This window comes from Lucilia cuprina, chromosome 5 (genome assembly GCF_022045245.1).
Source record: "Lucilia cuprina isolate Lc7/37 chromosome 5, ASM2204524v1, whole genome shotgun sequence".
NCBI lineage: Eukaryota > Metazoa > Arthropoda > Insecta > Diptera > Calliphoridae > Lucilia > Lucilia cuprina.
In genome coordinates, this window is record NC_060953.1 from 50,377,821 (window position 1) to 50,397,440 (window position 19,620).

The 19,620-nt window shown below is 26.0% G+C and overlaps 1 protein-coding gene across 1 annotated transcript in view; it reads right to left on the reverse strand.

Moving 5' to 3' along the window:
* LOC111680394 (connectin) overlaps positions 1-19,620 on the reverse strand; it is a 91,633-nt gene that overhangs the window by 23,070 nt on the left and 48,943 nt on the right. The window contains exon 4 of the mRNA XM_046952131.1: positions 15,726-15,942. Within this exon, the coding sequence (XP_046808087.1) occupies positions 15,726-15,942 (217 nt within the window). The remainder of the gene's footprint in view (positions 1-15,725; positions 15,943-19,620) is intronic.

A 19,620-nucleotide genomic window follows, 5' to 3' on the forward strand; every position in this document is an offset into this window, starting at 1 on the left:
ATTTTTTTGCCACTTTTTTGTTGCTTGTGTCCTTTATTCTTTTTTTTTGTCAGTTACTAACTGTTTACTTTTAGTTATGACTGTATAGTGACTATTTATGCTCATATTTTTGTAATGAGTTTGGGTTTCTTTTATTATAATTTTTTTCTATGTAAGTATATAAAAGTTCCTTTTAGTATAACACTTGTTGGTTTTTATACAACAATCTATTGTTGTGTTTTAGCTTGGGAAGTTAAAATAGATACAGTTTATATAACATACGGTTTGTAACATATTTTAAGTGGCTTTCGAGGTTACATCGAGTACTAAAGGATTGTTTATTTATGCTTAATGTATGTTTTTTATTATGCTTGGTGTGAAAAGGATTAATAGAAATATTATCTGATTTGAATAAAATTGAAAAAAGCGTAAAATATTGTTTATAGAGTTTCAAACGGTGAAAGCAAAAAGTACTTAATTGTGGCTTGTGGGATAAAATGCAAATTTATTATATGATGCTATTTAAAAGACAAAGTAAAAGGTTTTACAGATTAACGATAAATAGTATTATACAATATTAAGTATCTGAAATACTGTAATTTAAAACAGAAAACTTCTTTTGTTATAGTCTAGAATTGAAGTTAAACAGAGCTAGAATTAAAGAATATCAAAAATTTATATAATATGTATGTAGTTCGTAACATGTAGTGGCCCTAAATTTCGTCTACTTCTACTGCTAAATTGTTAAATTGCTCCCTGTTTTCCCTTTTCCAATAAAATAGTTCACATTTTTTCCTTAGCCATTTACTTGCTTAGGTCTTTATACTTCCTATTAGGAACATTTTTATTTAAAGTACCTATACATACGTACATATATTTCTCTCTTTATTCTTCTAACTTGTTTGTTTTCTAACAAGTATAAAAGTATAGTTAGTAAGTAGGTTCTTGTTAGCCCAGGCATCCATAAAAAATTGAGACTTTTCTAGCAGAAAATGTGTAAACACACACACAGTCACACTAACACTTGTTTTCTCATTCCAAGGCATACAGCTATGAAAGCCAACAAAAAAGGCTGAAAATCAAATGGTTTATTTTTCCGCATTGCTGCAACATTTTATACCAACAAAAGCCAAAAGTGTTTGATTGTTAAAAAAATAAAATGGGTAAGAGAGTATAAAAGAAAAAAATATTTAAGAAAAGTCAAATTGACTTTGTTACCTTACATTGTTATCACAAAATTTAAAAAAACACACACACACACAATGAAAATTAAAATAGCTGTAAACGTGTGTTTGAATAAATGTGTAAATGAAAATTTTGGCTGTGGGCAATTTTTGAAAGTCATACAAAAACTATAAAATTTACTGAACAAGAGACCATTATTTCAATGTTTTTATTGTAATTTTAGCCTTTTCAAAACATTCCATTATTGTCGTTTTTGTTGCTGTTATACTTAGTTAATAAGCATTGGTCTCCGGTGACGGTTTAGTAAACAAATTTATGCTCATGTTATATAAATTTTGTAGTGGAGAAGAACGTGTGTACGAGTTGAGGTTGACTAAATTTGCTTGATTTTAGGAATTGATTTTAACAAATCCCTGGGTAAGATCCTAAAAATGAAAGAGAAACAAAAAAAAAATAAAGGAAAACTGTTGTAAAACATTGTGAAAAAGTCCTATGAGACAAACACTTCTCTTGGCTGGACGAATATTATTCCTTAAATTATTTTAAAAATTAAAAAGAAAACATAAAACTTAATTTAAATAAGTAGCTTTTCTGATAATAATGAAATTTAAAACTTTCCAAACTAAAACTCAACTAGAACTGAGCTAGAACTGAACTTGAACTGAACTAGAACTGAACTAGAACTGAACTAGAACTGAACTAGAACTGAACTAGAACTGAACTAGAACTGAACTAGAACTGAACTAGAACTGAACTAGAACTGAACTAGAACTGAACTAGAACTGAACTAGAACTGAACTAGAACTGAACTAGAACTGAACTAGAACTGAACTAGAACTGAACTAGAACTGAACTAGAACAGAACTAGAACTGAACTTGGAATAGAACTTAACTAGACGTGTAAATAAATATATTTTTTTTTAATGATATTACTAATTAAAACCCACAATTACTTTTAACATTTAGTGAAGCAGAAATTTGTGTTTCTCCTTTCAGTTATTTTATTAATGAATTTCAATTTTATTACAATTTAACTAATTTACTCTAGATATTATTAAATAATTTATATAAATATAACATTTAATGAATGTGTAGTCCAGTAGTAGGAATATAAATTGAATAATTGAAATTTCTTAATCAATTGAAAATTATTTATAATTACACAACAATATGAAAATGTGAAATTTCCATAATATTCACAAAATTGTGTTTTATGCATATCAATTAGATAAATAAAATAAAGTAATCTAGGTAAAGTTGTCTTAAGAAGCACAAATATTCAATATAACTAATTTAACCATAAAATAATTTTATAACTATTGGATTACATAAAACAATTTTAATAATTATAAAATTTCTGCATAATATAAATCTTATTAAAAACTCATGCTAAATATGTCTTTAGTGCTTAGAGGAAATTTAAACTTGTTCTTATTAATAGAATTAAGAGCTAAGTACAGTACTTTAATGCGGGGTCATACCCAGTAGTTTTAGGAAGAGACAGTAGATAATGATCCTTTAACTTATATGTTTCATTAATTATTAATATGTTTACCAACAGAAGTGATCAAATCGAAGTGCTGTTGTATACATGATTTCCTTTTAAAACAGGAATTACAGGGTTTTCAACTCATTCCTTTTAAGGATTTGAAACGTATATTTGCCTGTATATCAGCAATTGATGTTTTGATAATAAAATGTTCACACTTAACAACTGCATATACATTCTATTCTATTCGGTTTAGTTTGCTTTCATTTTATAACATTTCATTGCACTTCACATCACATCATTCAGCTATTTATTCATTCACTCAACCATTTGTTTAATTCATTCTAATTTTATGACATTATTTCTATGTAAAATTTACACAGCATACAACATATGCATGTACTTGTCATATGACACTTAATTGTTTCTATTAGTTGTAGTTATTTTCTACATGTTTCAATATTAGTAATTGTAAAAATTCTAATTATTTACAATTTTACAAACAACAATTTAATGTTTGTTAAACTGTCAATATTTTATATATATTTTTGTTTTTTTTTTTTTTTTTTTTGGTTAATAGTTGAGAACATACCTTGTCATATGTATGAAAAATTATGTTTATTATTTTAATGTTAGAATAGCAAAAATAAACATTGTGGTTTTGATCAACATGTATTTTAGAAGTTTATTAGTTTAGTTTAGTACAGTTTCTTTCTGAATGTAATCATAAATTTTTACCTTGACAAAACCACAAAAAACATAAGGTTGTTAAGTATTTTTAGCCACACATTATTAATGTGGTTATAAAATTATAGATAATTTTATTTTAATTTATTGTTGTTTATTTTTTGCATCTAAAATTAACATTTATTTATAATAAACATGTCAGTAAGAAATCAGTTATAAAATGTATATAATAAAAACATTTCATATACATCAGTGGTGGGATTGCATAAACAGCAGTAACCGAGAGAAATCTAAAACTTCATATGTTATACAATTAACGAAAGATAAAGTAGATTTAAATAACTAAATATTAAAATCTTTTCTATCTGAGGTATGTCTCATAGTGCCGCTCACTGCTTTTATTCTGAACCTTCTTCTCTAAAGTATGGTAATGTGTGCACACACAACTAGACATAAAATTGTAGAACAAACCTCTCAAACTCATGTGGCCGCGTTTTCAACAATTAAACTAAAATAATGTGGACAATGTTTAGTATTTCATACCTTTTAACAATACATACAAATTTATATTGTACATGTATACACATACATATATTCGTATATATGTATGTACATTTAGTTTACTTGATGCAATTTGTGACACATGTGGTAACATTCCCACATATGTAAAACTCATATATAAAGAACACAAACATACAGCACAAGAACATAAGGATGAGCTTATTTAAAAGGACTTTTTCTAAAAAAATTTAAATATTTTTGGATATTTTCTATATAAAAAGGCCGATTTTTCTGATTTTCACAGTGTCTTTATGAATGTCTGGAAGGAACTATAGTTTACTTTTTACTTCAAAATTTCAAGTGGGCGAGGAGCCAAACCCATATATAATAAGTCCGGGAAACTGCAACAGTGACATTCATAAGAATATTTTTAGACAAAATGGGCGGAATGGCTTTAGTGGGCGTGGTACCTTCCATATTAAGAAAATATGAAATCAATATATGTTAGGAAATATAACAGTTAAATTTCAATATGGTTATTTAACACAAAAAGTGGGTGGACTAGCGACAGCGGATGTAGCAGCTCGAATACGAATAAAATCCAAAAATTCGTTTATCTTGAAATCTTTAGGAGTTAGAATCTTTAAATTACTTAAAGTCTTTTTAAACATGTTGGGTAATAAATTGGCGAACTACTAGTGGGGCAAGAGCAACCTTCTATATAAATTAAATACAAAAATTCGTTTATCTGGGAATAGAACTAGATCTGAACATTTTAGGAAAAAAGAAGGGCGTTAATTGGTGTGGGAGGGGAACTTTCATATAAATTAAATAGAAAAATATGTATATCAGATTATAGGTAGAATCATCAAATTTTACATTAAGAATATTGATATTTTTTCATGTGCAACATTAAAATTTTAGTTAACGTAAAATTTTTACGTAAATTTAGTTACGTAAAAATTTGCAACATTTTCTATATAGAGAGAACTTTTGAAAAATTTTCTATATAGAAAGTTTTTTTTTGGAATTCTTTTAAAAACTAAAAATTATCAAAAATTTTCTATTAAAAAAATAAGATAATAATTTCTGATTTAACAATATTGATAATAGATTGTCTTCAATCTGTCATTGTCCTGTTTCGTGTGCCCTCCTACTAGCAATGATATTATTTTGGCACACACATACATATGTATATATAAGCACTCTTACCTTTGCTACTGCAAAGTTCTTCAACATTTAAATAACCTCGAAAAAGAGAAAAAAATCAAGCAAATGGAAAGAAAAGAAAACAATATGTTACTATTTGCTCCCCATTGTTTTTATTGTTGTCTGCTGGTGGTACACTACAGTAAACTTGGTACTATTGTTGTTTGTTTATGAATAATTTGCATTATTTGAAATTCTTTTTGATTAGCTGTGACGACTATACAGCTCTCTGAATAAAAAAAAACGTTTTCTCCGTATATAAAGATATTTATCGCTTATATTAGGTTAATTACGCACATTTTCTATACAAAATGCCTACAATAAACCATCAATAACTTTATTAAGCATTTGTGAATATGGGGATTAACGTGCAAGGATTTTTATGGGTATTGTTGTGTAAAATATAGTTCTTTTACTTCCATTAGTCTATAATTGTTTGTTTGATTTTTTACTCCCACTAGTCCTTAGTTGATATTAAAGTCGCCTAAAATCTACTTTTTTATCTCTTCACTGCCACTACTACATACATACATAGTTTAAGCAATATTTTTGTTTAGATACCATTTGCCATCATACATATCACTGGACACATGTCCTTTGGTTATTTTTATAATACTCTACGTCAGTTTAGAATTTTACGTTAGTTCGTTTTATGTTTTCCACATTTTGTGTGTTTCGTTTTTTGCAGAGAAAACAATAAAAACAAGCAACTCAAAACTTAGGTTGAATACACAATTTTTTTAACAAATGACGACTGTGTTGCAGGTAAACGTATATTTCCATCATTAGGTTTGTACTACTACTCTTTATTTCCATGTATGAAAATATCCAGGTAATAAAAACAACTACATGAAACTAGAAAAAATTTTGACTGTCCAACGTTTTTTTTTTTTTTGGAATATTGTTCATATCTGTTTTTTTGAATTGTTTTTTTATTTTTATTTTTTTATTTAAACAATACCTTTAGTGCGGTCGTTAATAGTTTATTCGATTTATTTCCATTTGCAATTTTAAAAGTCTCGTTTTTCTTCTGTTAAACTAAACTTTGCTTTTCATACATTTATTCATCCATCTATCCATGTATTCATTCCTATGCCTGTAAAACTGTGTGTAAAACTATGTTGAAATATGTGTATATTTTTGGTTTTTTTCATTTGCTATTTTTAGGACACGTTTTCATGTGTACACATAGTTTGCATAGAATTCGCGCCTTTGGCTTAATATCTTTTATTATTATATGTATATGTATGTATAACAGAGGCTACCCATCATGAAGTTGTTTGGTCACATGCCTGTAACTCAAGTGTAGCTTGACATGCCCTCAAAAACCTTAAAAGTGATATTGTTGCGTATGTCCATATGTATGTTTGTATGTGTGTCCAGTGTGTTCAGTCGTCTATCTATCATCAATTGTTCTATATATTCAGCAATTATATTTTTATTATCGCACTGAGAGCACAAAACAATATTTGCAAAAAAAAAAAAAAAAAAAAAAAAAACTAAAAAATAACATTTCTAAACAAATATTTATGTTCTACCATTCGGTTGTCATAAATGACTTTATTGATTTAATGTGAAATAGTTTTCCTCCGTTTTTTTTTATTTGACAAAATTGAATTTCCATTTAAATAAATTTATTCGTGTATATGTATTTAGTTATAAATAAAAATTGATTTATTTATTTAAAAATACGAAATGACAATATTATATTTCATTACATATGGGAAATATTTTTAAATATTTTTATTTTTAAATAATATTTTTGTTTAGCGAAATTTTGGGGAAATTGAGTTTTTTTTTAATTAAAAAATTTTGTTAATAGTTGTTTAATATTGTGAAATAGTTTTATATTATTTAGTAAAGTTTTTAGGTTTGAAAGTGTTTAATTGGAAATCAATCTGTGAAAAATAATGAATACGATAACCATAGTATAGTCTGTGATCTGTAAAGTCTAGTCTGTGGTCTGTAACGTCTACAGTCCATAGTATATGAGTACATAGTTAATAGTCTGTAATGATTAACCCCCTTATTTTGTAAAACACTTCACCTTGTGTTGAAAATATTTTCATACAAATTTTTGAAATTACAAGAACAATTTTTATGAAAATTTAAGTAAAGTGAGAGGGAAGGAATTTACAAAATAACCCCCTAAATATAGGGTATAGTGTGTAAAGATTAAAGCCTTTTTATCGTTGGTGAATACTGTAGTCTGAAATTTTTAATGACTATATGAAGTCTATAGCTTGTGTTGAGAATAGTCTGAGTCTTTCTGTCGTTTGTTATGATTTTAGTCGGAAATTTCTGATGTTTGTGATGACAATAGTCTATAGCCAGTGATGAAAAAATTCTGTGATAGTCTATAGTATGTGAAGACTAAAAGTCTGAAGTCTTTCTGGCTTTTGTGATGCCTGTAGTCTATGGATTTTGTTCACTTTAGTGTATAGTCTTTGATGAATATAGTCTGTGATAAATGTAGTCTGTGATAACTATAGTCTATTATAACTTTAGTCTGTGATAACTATAGTATGTAATGTCTTTAGTCTCCATAGTCCTTTAGACTAGAGTTTAGTTTATGAAGACTACAGTCTATAATCCGTAATGACTCTTGTATATATATGGTTTCAAATGACTATAGCTTGTGGTGACTATAATCTTTAGCCTGTAGTCAATGATGGCTATAGTTTCTAGTCTTTAATGACTGTATAGCCTGTAGTCTGTGAGTTTGTTGTCTGCAATCTTGGATAACTATAGTATACAGTCTTCAGGGACTATAGTCTCTGGTCTATGAAGACGTCAGCCTATAATCCATGACAACTGTTTTATATAGTAACATATGAGTATAAAGTAAAAACTATAGCTAGTCTTTACTCTTTACTAACTATATTTTAAATAATCTTTAGTCTATAAACATTCTACAGTATGTAATGTAGTGATAATATTCTATACTATATGCTAACTATAGCCTCTAGTCTCTGCTACAATATAAACTTATTATAATTCATAGATTATACTGACTATAGTTTATAATCTGTGCTGGCTATAATTTGTAGTTTGTTTTAACACTATTAACTGATGTCTATAAACTATATTATGTAGACGTTACAGACCATAGGCCTTGTTAATCATAATCATCGAAAATCGTTTAAAATCATCACGATTTATAGACTATAATCATAGAAAATCATGTAAAGTCATTACAAACTACAGGCGCATCAATATTTTCATACCATGACAATATTTATCATGGACTTTAATTTATACTTATGAGAGACTATAGTCCTTGCACACTATATCATATAGTCGGTGAATATTATAACATGACCTAATTACCATTATTAATAGCATTTTAATAATTTTAGTTTCTTACTTCATTATTATTTATATCATTACTAAATGACAATTACATTTAATTTATTTAACATTTAAACTTGAATGACTTAGTTCAAGCATATTTTAATTTGCTGTACAAACTTTGTATATATTAATATAACAGTTTAAAAAATTTCTTTGTATTCATACTTTTTTTAATTCAAGTTCAAATCATTTTTTTTCACTTCTACAATTATTTTAGTTTCTTGTTTTTCATAATATTTTGCAATATCTAAAATCATAATGTCAGAAACACTAGACAGTTTAATATAATTTCAATTATATACTTTTTAAAACACACAACAACATTTATGTATTAAATACTGTTATAAAGCATGTTTTATATATGTTCATATAGTTAGTATAATGATTTGTTAATGCTACTAGTGGTAATATGTATTTAGTTTAAGTTTTGATATGAACGATACTAATGGAAGTCCTTGATATATAATATTAGTGAATACATACATAGCTACATATACATACATATATATGTATTTGTACTTGTATAATTTTTTTGTATATATATAAATGTTATACAAATTTTTTTATTATAAATTTTTGAATGTACATTGTACATATATCTATAATGCACTTATATTGTAAATGAACAAAATTTTTAATATGTCAACAGACGAAACTTAATGTCAGTTATCTGTAGACTTTTCTTTTTTCAGTTTAGGTAGTTTTTTAAAAAAAATAATGAAATGAATGATTGTGTTAAAATTTTTATTATTTTTTTAAATTTGATATAGAATATTTTTTGTTATTTCAAAGTTACAAACAATTGTATATAAATTCTAAAGAAAGTGGTGATATGGGCTAATAAAAAGTTTTGTATTTTTTTTAAAAGGAGATAAAAATTTATCTTTTATAGAATTTTTTTTAATATTTTATAGAAATTTTTTTCATTTTATTTGGCTTACTACTGTAGAGAAAAACTTAGATTAATTCTCTATTTATTGAAAGTATTTTAAAAATCATCTTTTTCTATAACACTTCATCAAATTTCCTCAAAAAAAGCTCAAACATTTAAAAGCAATAACATCATCTTTGTTTTTATTATATATATATTTTTCTATATTTATCTATATATGTATGGAATGACTATTAGTAATTTATTTTATTATTGGTACTTGTTGCTAAGAGCCATTGGCTGCAGACATTCAATGTTAACCATCTCGGTACTTATACTCATGCGAACACTATACTAGTGTTTAAATGTCACAAAAATTGTTGTTGGTCCATTCTTTATATATATATTTTTTTTGGAGATATTTTCATTTTCATCTCTTTTCATTGTAATATACAAGTGCAAATACTGCCATACACATGGACACATTGGAAAAACACTTTTGACACATACTTCTACAGAAATACTTGCACTCATGTGTGTTTGTATTTTATATAAATATGTATGAATGTTTGGTCACAACAATTCATTTCAATTTATCAATAAAATTGTTTTGTAGTCTTTATGTGACCAATAAAGCCAGTAACGGAAGATGAAGATGAATACAGAACAGAAACACATGAACATACCAAAGGTTACTCGCCTCTATCTGCTCCCACCATATGTGTGTATTTATGATGGTACTGGTGAGGATATGACAAAAAGGGATACAATGTCTCATATCATCATCAATCATTTTATATTCCGCAAAGCTCCTGGGTAAAATAGTGAATGTAACAATTATGTCAGTTTATGATTATTGTCTATGTAAACGTCAATTACTTCTTTTATTTTTGTTCGTTTATCTTCTTTTTCTTATTTGCTTTTATTAGTGGTATGTGTTTGGTTGTTTTTTCTTTTCTTTCTCGTAAATTGCTGCGGGAATAGTAAAATCCTTTTTTATTTTATTTTTATATTAAACATGTTAGTCGGAGACATGGGCTGTTGTTGTATGTGTCACAGGGTTTAGCTATGTATTTGAAATTTTATATCTAGTAATTTGATTTTTAATTAAAATTTTGGAATATATGTAGTGTGTACTTTTAAATATTGTTAAAATAAAAAATATTTGATATTTTTAGTAATATTAAAAATGATGTTTAAGAACAATTTTGTATGCTTAATCCTTAAAAATAAAAAAGAAAGTTATATATAAATGAGTTTTGTATAAACAATTTGTTATACTAAAATTTCCTAATTTAATTATAATGTTTAGTAAATTTTAATATAAGTCCACCAGACCGTATGATTATTTCTAATAATTAACCAATAAGTATACGCACCGTGTCTAAGGTGAGATCGAAAAATTCTTAACACACGTTTTTCATTACGTTTTTCAACCAAAGTATTATTTGATTTTTTTTTTTTTTTTTGATCAAGTTATCTTTGAAAAACATGTCAGTTATTATGTGTAATGTCAATTATATTAATTTTTTTGTTAATCTGATTAAAATGAGTGACCAGAAAAAAGTGCGTACTGAAATTATTAAATATTTTCAACTAAACCCAACTTGGTCTTATAAAAAGTTGGCCAAGCATACAAAGGTCTGCCGTCAAACTGTTTCCAATGTTATTAAACAGTACCGGGAGAACTTGTCAGTTGATAGAAAACCTGGTTCAGGTAGAAGGAATGGTCCACATGATGTTTCTAAAGCAAAAAAAATAGAACGCATTTTCAAAAGAGCTCCCAACACAACCGGTAAGAAAACAGCCCGGTTAGCTCAGTGCTCAGACTATTTGGTACGAAAAGTTAAAGCTAATGCAGGTTTAAAAACATACAAGGCTCAAAAAGTTCCTGACAGGAACGCTGCTAAAAATTTAGAGGCCAAAAACAGAGCACGGAAATTGAAGTCAAGTTTTATAAAAAAATATTTTTGCTGCATAATGGATGACGAAACGTATGTTCTGGCAGATTTTTCGCAACTTCCAGGTCAAAAGTTTTATATTGCTGATGCTCGAGGGAATGTTGAAGAAAAGTTTAGGACCCAAAAGCAGACAAAATTTCCCAGAAAGTTCTTGGTATGGCAAGCAATATGCAGTTGCGGCAAAAGAAGCCAATCATTTGTTACAACGGGCTCTATAAATACCGAAATTTACATCAAGGAATGTTTACAAAAAAGGCTGCTTCCATTCATAAGACTTTTTCCCCTGTGACCCCTTTTGTAGAAAATCTCTTTTTTGACAATAATACGTAAAATTAAAAAAAAAATTAAGAAAGTTTTTTATGGAATATTTTGGAGAAGTTCTCTTTATATAGAAAATTTTCGAGGAAATTATATTTTTATACAAATTTTTCTAAAAATCCCTCTTTATAGAAAGAATTCTCTCTTTTATAAAAAATTTCGAGAAAAAGTTATTTTTTAGAAAATTCGAGAGAATATAGTAAATCTAGAAAAATTCTTCTTTTATAAATATTTTCCTTTTTATAGAAAAATTTCGAAAAATTATCTTTTTGTGATTAATTTTTAAGAAATTATCTTTATTTAGAAAATTTTTAAGAAAATAACTATTTTTCTTTAAAGCATTTAAGAAAAATGATCCTTATGTATCAATAAATGTCGACGAAATTATCTATTTTTTAGAAATATTTCTATAATTGCTCTCTTCATTAAAATTTTTAGAGAAATTATCTTTTATAGAAAATTTTAGAGAAAATTCTCTTCTATAAAAAAATTGTGAGAAAATTTTCGTTTCGGAAACATTATTTAACAAAAAAAATAATTTTTTGATAGAAAAATTTAAAGGAAATTAAAAATATTAAAAGAAGTTTTTGAGAATTATTTGTTAAGAAAATTTTTAAGATATTCATTTACCTTATTAAAAACAATTGAAATTCTTTTATAATTATTAATTATTCTTTCTTTTTATATAACTATTCTTGTTAAATTCCTTTAAATTTATTTATTTTTCTTCATTTTTCTAGATTCATATATTTTATTACACCCAGTGAACCCATATTGTAGCACATGTACTTTAGATAATAACTATCTACACTTTGGGGACTCTAATTACACAGGTGATTATCTATTTTTAATGTGTTTCATTTTAATGGCCATTTACCTCACCATTTACGTTATACTTCCGCTATATATCCAAAACATATTTAGTTTTTCCTTTTTTGCTTCCTTTGCTGCTCCTCTAATACCAACTAAGTATTTTTTCTATAATTTTCATTATAAATAAATAAGTAAAACAATTAAAGAAAAAAAACTTTTATAACATTATTTTTTTCATGTTTCTATACATTCACACTAACTATTGTAAGTTATACAATGACGGTCAACAATTATAATGGCCTGTAATTATTTTAATAAACATGACACCATTAATGTAGTATTTTATTTTTTATAAATATATTCATTTTTTTATAAAGAATAATTAAAATTTAATACAATATTTTTACAAAAAAATTTTTGTTATTTTATAATTAAGTCTGTTTTAGTTGCAATAACAATTAGGTTCATTTATTTAAATAAAATAAATCATTTCATTACAACCATAAATATTTTCTAATGAATAATTTCTTAACAACTTATGTAGAACATCATCATTTAAGTATATTAAGCATTTTATATAAATATTTAGTTATATTTGCTTAAACAAGTGCTAATTTCCATAACTCTACACAGCAAGAAAAAGGAGTGTAAGGAAAATACCGGAAATGTACATTTGAACTATGACTATCTAAATTATCTTTAATGACAAAACGTTTTACTTGTTGTACATGTTAAATTATAAACAAAGTACCAGCAAGAACAACAACTACACAAAAAATTTCATCACTTCCGGTGAAAGCTAAAACAGTTGGATATTTACATGTCTTTATATAAATATATGTATATGTGTATGTCTGTAAAAGCATGGAAAGATTTTAATATTTAGTTTAGCTGGACGGGAGAACAAACCTCCCGACAGCTAAACTAAATGACAATGTTCATTAAGAATGCAAGTCACTATTATATAGACAACACCAGTTGCTAGAGATAAAAGTAAAAACAAAATATTTACAATTTCTATACCAAGTACCAAAATATACAGTGGGATAAAAATGAGAAAAATATTAATTATATTCTTTAAGTATTCATAAATTCTTTATTCAACACATAAAAATATTTTTGTTGGAAAAATTTATAGGAATTTTTAGAGAAAATTCTTTTTTATAAAAATTTTTCAATTAAATTTTCTTTTTGAAGACGATTTTCAAATAAATTTAAATTCATATAAAAGATTTTCAAATCTTTTCTCTTTTTATAGAAAATTTTCAAGAAAATTCTCTTTTTATAGACGATATTCAAAAAATAAAAAATTAAAACAAGAAACTTCCCTTTTTATAAAATTCTCAAGAAAATTCTCCTCTAAGAGAAATTTCTTTTTTATAGAAAATTTTCGAAAAAATTCTGTTTTTATAGAAAATTTTCAAGAAAATTCCCTTTTTTTAGAAAATTTTCAAAAAAATTCCCTTTTTATAGAAAATTTTCAAGAAAATTCTCTTTTTATAGAACATTTTCGAGAAAATTCTCTTTTTAAAGAAAATTTTCAAGAAAATTCTCTTTTTAAAGAAAATTTTCTTTTTATAGAAAATTTTCAAAAAAAATTCTCTTTTTATAGAAAATTTTCAAGAAAATTCTCTTTTTATAGAAAATTTTCAAGAAAATTCTCTTTTTATAGAAAATTTTCAAGAAAATTCTCTTTTTATAGAAAATTTTCAAGAAAATTCTCTTTTTATAGAAAATTTTCAAGAAAATTCTCTTTTTATAGAAAATTTCATGAAAATTCTCTTTTTATAGAAAATTTTCAAGAAAATTCTCTTTTTATAGAAAATTTTCAAGAAAATTCTCTTTTTATAGAAAATTTTCAAGAAAATTCTCTTTTTATAGAAAATTTTCAAGAAAATTCTCTTTTTATAGAAAATTTTCAAGAAAATTCTCTTTTAATAGAAAATTTTCGAGAAAATTCTCTTTTAATAGAAAATTTTCGAGAAAATTCTCTTTTGATAGAAAATTTTCTAGAAAATTCTCTTTTATTAGAAAATTTTCGAGAAAATTCTCTTTTAAATAGAAAATTTTCGAGAAATTCTCTTTTAATAGAAAATTTTTCGAGAAAATGTCTCTTTTAATAGAAAATTTTCGAGAAAATTCTCTTTTAATAGAAAATTTTCGAGAAAATTCTCTTTTAATAGAAAATTTTCGAGAAAATTCTCTTTTAATAGAAAATTTTCGAGAAAATTCTCTTTTAATAGAAAATTTTCGAGAAAATTCTCTTTTATTAGAAAATTTTCGAGAAAATTCTCTTTTTATAAAAGATTTTTTTATAGAAGATTTTCGAAAAAAATCTCTTTTTATAAAAGATTTTTGGAAAAATTCTGTTCTTATAGAAGATTTTTGGGAAAATTCTGCTTTTATAGGAGATTTTCGAGAAAATTCTCTATTTTAGAAGATTTTTGAGAAAATCCTCTTTTTACAGAAAATTTTCGAGAAAATTTTCTTTTCGTAGAAAATTTTCAAACAGCAAACAGAATTTTCCCAGAAATATTCTATAAATAGAGAATTTTTTCGAAAATCTTCTAAAATATATTAATTATTCGAGAAAATTAATATATTTTTTTAGCTTCTATAAAAAGAGAAAATCTTTTATAAAAAGAGAAATTTCGAAAAAAAATTCTCTTTTTATAGAAGATTTTCGAGAAAATCCTCTTTTACAGAAGATTTTTGAGAAAATTTTCTTTTCATAGAAAATTTTCGAGAAAATTATCTTACCATGGATGATTTTCAAAAACTTATATTTTAAGAGAAGATTTTCGTCAAATTCTTTTTTATAGAGAATTTGCTATACAATTTTTTAAAAACTTTCTTTTTGTTCAATATTTTTAATTAAATATTCTTTATATTATATTTATATTTCCTTTAAGAAAAATTTTCAACAAATTTTCTTTCAAGGAATTTTTTATAAATTAAGTTTTTTACCCCATTAATATCTACTGTTCTCTTTCAATCAAAGTTTATTCACAACTAAATACTTTGAATATTTTTCATTTTTCACATGGCATGTCCAGCTTGCATGATAAATTGTACAAAATGTATTTATTTCAAAATATATTGACATTTTATTCAATGATAACCTATTTTATTCCGTCCTTTTCTCTTTTTTTCTCACAAATTTTACTAATTATAACAGAATATTTAAATAGTTATTGACACATTCTGTTATATATTATGTACAAGGACAAATACAATAAAAGTTGTTTAAAAGTTTTAAAATTGCTAAAATTTAAAAAGAAAATCTAGCTTATGAAAGTTGAGAGAGAAAACTAAATTATGCAAATAGGATTAAAAAAATGTTCTTTTATAAACTTACCATTTACCAATAGTTCACTACTACTATTGACCAAATTATCCATAATTGGCTGGAAGGTATAAAATGTCAATGTTTCCAATTTATTCATTTGCACGTTGAGTGAGAGTAAGGCTGGTGTTCCGCGCAGCAAACCATTGTCGATTTTTTTCAACAGATTATTGCGTAAATTTAAAGTTTTTAAATTATTCAAACCATCCAATGCACGCTCCGAAATACGCTGTAATTAAGGAAAGGTTAAATTATTAAAAAGTTGGAATTTTATGAAAATAAAACGTATGTTTATAGGTTTTATATAGAAATGTTTTCTGTTTTTTTTTCTTTAACATTATTAATTAATGAGTGTAATAATGTATGCAGAAATGTATGTAAATTGCTTAAAATCATGTAAATATATAATTAAATTTTATAGATTTTATTACCTTAACAAAACAAGACATAAAAAAATAACAAAGCGAAACAAAACAAAAAATGAGAACAACACAAGTAATTTGTATATACATATGTATGTATTTGTATTCAGATCCCAGAGGTTTAAAAAGGAGTACCATTACATCAACACATATGAGCTCTAGGTCATACAAAAAGGAAAACAACCACTACCTATTGTCCCTAAGTAATTTATAGGATAGTCTGTTAACACCTTTTTGTCCTTTAGTAATATAAAGAAAAATTACTCTATACTTTACAAATGAATGTTTTCATAAAACTTTCACGAGCACTGCAGGGTATATCTATAAAAATCACATGTGTATACAAAATTAACACACCTGCTTAAAACTCTCATAATTATAAATTTTGTATATTTTAGTGTGAGTAAAAAAACATTTTTGTTACACCTTTTTTCAGTTTGTTTTTATTAAAACAAATGTTAATAATATGAATGGTCAGTTTTCTTAGGGTAAGCTAAATAAAGCAGTCAAAATCTTAAACTTATATAAATCTTTAAATGTAATAAATTTGTATTTTTTAAAACAAACACCTTTTCTATAATCTTTCTTTCAGCAGTTTGCTCAAATTTCTTATTTTAAAAGGGACACCCTTAAACTCACTTAAACACTCATTCACTCATTTGTGCAATATATGCACATTTATATTTAAATCTGTATTTTTTCTTATATTTATGTTTTGTTGCTTTAAAATGTCTATAATTAAATAAAATATCCTTCCAATTTAATGACTATATGTCACATAATTTTAACACCTATTCAATAAATAGTTTTTTCTTTGATTTCATTTATATGTTTAATTTAACTTTCCTTTTGTATAGTTGTAAAAAAATTAATAATTAAACTAATTTTATGCTTTACTAAATGTCAAACTAATGTAAAGGCGTTTGTCGTTTTCTAATGAATTACTTAATTAATTTTTAATATGCTTTTAGCTATTTTTCTGAAAATTAATTAATGATAAATATGAAGTTTTTTATGTTTAACATATTTTCAGAGGAATTTTTGTAATTATTTTTAGATAGGATTATAATGAAATAAAATATACTTTTATGTTTTTTAAACATACAATAGAGTATAATGGTTTTAAGCAAAAAAGTCACCCACTCCAAATTTTGCGAATTCCTTAGATCCTTACAAGTTAATGGACTAAGTACATAAATTAATTAAAATATTAGTATTTTGACAAAAGAATAGAATAATTCAAAAACTAATCTGTAGACAAGACGATTTTAGAGAAAATTATTTTTTCATAAAAAGTTTTTTTTAGAAAATTTCGCTTCTTATAGAAGATTTTCGAAAAAATCTTAAAAATCCGTAGACGGGTAAATAGAATTGATACTGTGTACAAGACTAGAACAGTATACGTGCACTTTGCTTAAGTGCTTGAGCTATCTAATCACTGACTATTGCTGTCCCGTTGTTCTACTTCCACGTTTACAACTACGCAGATGAGATGGCCTATAGAGTTGGCAACAGCACCTAGAGATGTAACCGGTAGACTGAAGTACAACACACTGTGTTTAATTAAGCATGAACAGAGTTTTTTTCTGAACATGCCTGAACAAGGACGGGAAATTCAATGGTATCACAAAGGTATTCAAAGGTGTCATATCCTCTCATCCATCATCTTTCAGATCAGCACAGTTCTCATTCATCCGGCAAACTCATAGAGAACAACATTCGACACAATGACACTCACTTATACCCCTTCATTCACCCTATATCATATACATAAATTTAACACCAACTCATTTTCAACGCTTTGGGGTATCTGTTGTCATTATGCATCTGTCTTTTAACCGCAACTCAGGCTTTCCGCTAATTTCTGTGTGGATCACAAAGAAAACTCAATTAACTGAGAAGCCAGGACACAATCCTGTGGGAAACAAGCAATTCGTACCGTACCAGGTTATTTGGTTTTCTGGTAAGACCCCATGCCAAATCAAGAAAAGGAATGTCCGACGCTAATTTGGGTTTAAACCACAGTCACTATGTGAATCCCGAAGGAACCTCAATCAACTGAGAAGCCAGGATACAGTCCTGTGTGGTTCTCTGATTCGACCCCATGTCAAACCATTAAAAGGAATATCCGAGAAGTGGAATGATATTACCAGTTTATAGTCCCAGAAGACTTGAGGTACTGGCAGCAACTATTTTCCCCAAGATGCCAATAACAACAAGATGATGTCTTTCATCAAGGTAACATGCCCCCGCCGGACTATTCCACAAACTAGACAACTGCCTCGCCCATTAGCATTTAATAAGATAGCTCCTAGACCTGTTAATAAACAAGTCAATAGAATCTATCATAGACTAGTCACAGAAACGTCTATAGAGAAGTCCGTTAACTCTTCAAGATACAAGTCAATTAGCTTTATCGAAGCAAACTATTCCTAAGACTAGTCTATAGGCAGTAGTCCATTAGTACACTAGTTGCCTTATCCATAGATTAGGGATAAGGCAACAGACTGGACAGTAGATTAGTAGATATATAGAATAATCTAGAGACAAATATATACATTAATCTATAGACTAGTTCGTAGACTAATCATACTTTACATAGAATATACAATTAAGCATTAAATAGTAGCCATACTGTTCAATGAATTAGTCAATTCTAGTTAATATGCTTATCAATAGATAAATCTATGAAGCCAAAATAGTTCATGTGGTAGTGAAAGTAGTATTCTGTGGATTGATCCATAATCAGGTCAATAAACTGGTTTATGCAATAGTCAATATATTAGTACTTATGCTAGTTCATAGCTTTGCGGTTTATAGACTAGACTATATAGTAGTCAACTTTTTATGAACTAGAATATCACTGAGGTCATTTACTAGTTTATAGTAGTGTGATAGTATGCAACATCACATGCAAGAGAACTAATTTATTAGAAAATATTTAAATAACACATAAGTAGTAAGCCCTCATTAGACAACTGCTATGTAATCCAGACGATGTGTAGTAGTCATTGAAAAGTATGTTGTTTGGTAAGCGATTATAATTACCTAGTCATTGTTGCATATTAAAACATATTTTTAATGTAAAAGACTACTTAATATAGTGCGTTGATAATGTAGTATTTAAAGTTAAAAAAAAAAAAAAACATTCAATAACATTGAAGTTCTCAATCCTGATATAAATTATACAAAATTTCAATTATATAAAAAATCAATTTCCTAGAAGTAACTAAAAAGAATATAAAATATAATTTAATGTATCATTATAAAAATCTTTTGATAAAAACAATTTTCTATACTTTAATCACCATACACTTGACTTCAAAACAAAAACGAAATTGAGAAACAAAAATCTAACAATCTGTTCCCTCAAAAAATAAATAAAACACATTATCTATGTTTTTACACCAATTAAATTTTCCATATGCTTGACTCTTAATACATGAATATATTTTATTCATACCCATATGTTCTGCAAAAAAAAA